We start from the raw sequence: 1,159 nt of genomic DNA, 5'->3' as shown, positions 1-1,159 counted from the left end.
CTTTTTATTAAAGTCTTTAAATATTAACTACTTAACATGTTAGATAACTCCTATATACACTTTCAATATAATTATATAATCTACTCAACAACCGGCAATTATAATTTTATTAAAAATTATTTACAACCGACACAATATACTGTGAAGATAAGTTTGAAAATAATGTCGCAGAACTTCTACGTACAACAATGAGCTCGCATCTTTACTAGGATAGCATTAGAAGAAGATACGCTATAGATTCGCCTAACGAACTTGATCAGTTTACTTTTCCTCATTCTTCTCGACCTCTACTCTAGGAATATATATGTTCTCTGTACGTTGATCACACTTGGCTGCAATACGCGATGTTGTCAATAGGAAGCTTTGTAATTTATTTAAATATATTTGTGCTTCTTTGTTCAATAATCCATCTTCGACCAACGATGCAACATTTCTTTCTACTCGCTTACATACCGCTTTAGCTGAATGTAGCATGGAACAAGCTTTGCCACCACCCTATTATAATAAAATGCAGTGTAATAACATCACTTGATGATACGCCAAGTAAAAATGTTATTTATTTTACCGGAATAATATAGGTCTCCTGCGGAGGCAGTTGATTGGCATATTCTGCTATCCATTCTTCTAGATCATTAATATGTTTACTTTCAAACGATTTACTCTTTCCAGGTATTGGTTTCGATATAGCGTGACTTAAATCGAATAGAATCATTTGCACCCTTTTTAATTTGTCGACGTAAGGGTGCTCGACTTTGCTGTCAGTTGCGAACTCTCTTGCCAGTCCTATTTGTGCTAATAATTCTTCAGTCGAAACAAGCGCATTAAACGTTGCATCATTTTCCCCAACTATCGTTACATCCGAATTTGTTAATTGCACATCGTTATGCCTTAACGGAAAATCTTTTTTGGGTATTTTAGATGTCGAACTACTGCTGCAACGAAATAATTTTATTTCAACATTGCTACATTCTTTTTAATTTAATAATAAAACTGCATTTTTATCATATATATATATATATATAAGCATAATAAAAGAATTGCTACAAAATAATAATAAAACAAGATTTATTATAAAGCTTCATAAGATTTGATCTATTATAAGTGCAGCATACATAAACAATTATTCAATGCAATTATCATGATAATATTTAACAATAAG

The 1,159-nt window shown here is 31.4% G+C and overlaps 1 protein-coding gene across 4 annotated transcripts in view; it reads right to left on the bottom strand.

Moving 5' to 3' along the window:
• Window positions 1-76: 76 nt before the first annotated feature.
• LOC108632261 (cob(I)yrinic acid a,c-diamide adenosyltransferase, mitochondrial) overlaps window positions 77-1,159 on the bottom strand; it is a 2,098-nt gene continuing 1,015 nt past the window's right edge. For 2 of the 4 annotated variants that reach the window (XM_018036700.2, XM_018036701.2), the window contains exons 2-3: window positions 566-932; window positions 77-495 (exon numbers count right to left, since the gene is read on the bottom strand). In XM_018036700.2, the coding sequence (XP_017892189.1) occupies window positions 262-495; window positions 566-932 (601 nt within the window). In that variant the 3' untranslated portion in view covers window positions 77-261. The remainder of the gene's footprint in view (window positions 496-565; window positions 933-1,159) is intronic. The other 2 variants (XM_026819527.1, XM_018036702.2) reach the window with 1 other exon arrangement.

This window comes from Ceratina calcarata, unplaced genomic scaffold (assembly GCF_001652005.2).
Source record: "Ceratina calcarata isolate Rehan_Ccalc_2016 unplaced genomic scaffold, ASM165200v1 scaffold153.2, whole genome shotgun sequence".
In the NCBI taxonomy this organism is placed as follows: domain Eukaryota; kingdom Metazoa; phylum Arthropoda; class Insecta; order Hymenoptera; family Apidae; genus Ceratina; species Ceratina calcarata.
The sequence above is the reverse complement of the archived record's forward strand: the minus strand, read 5'-3'. Positions and strand labels throughout refer to the sequence as shown.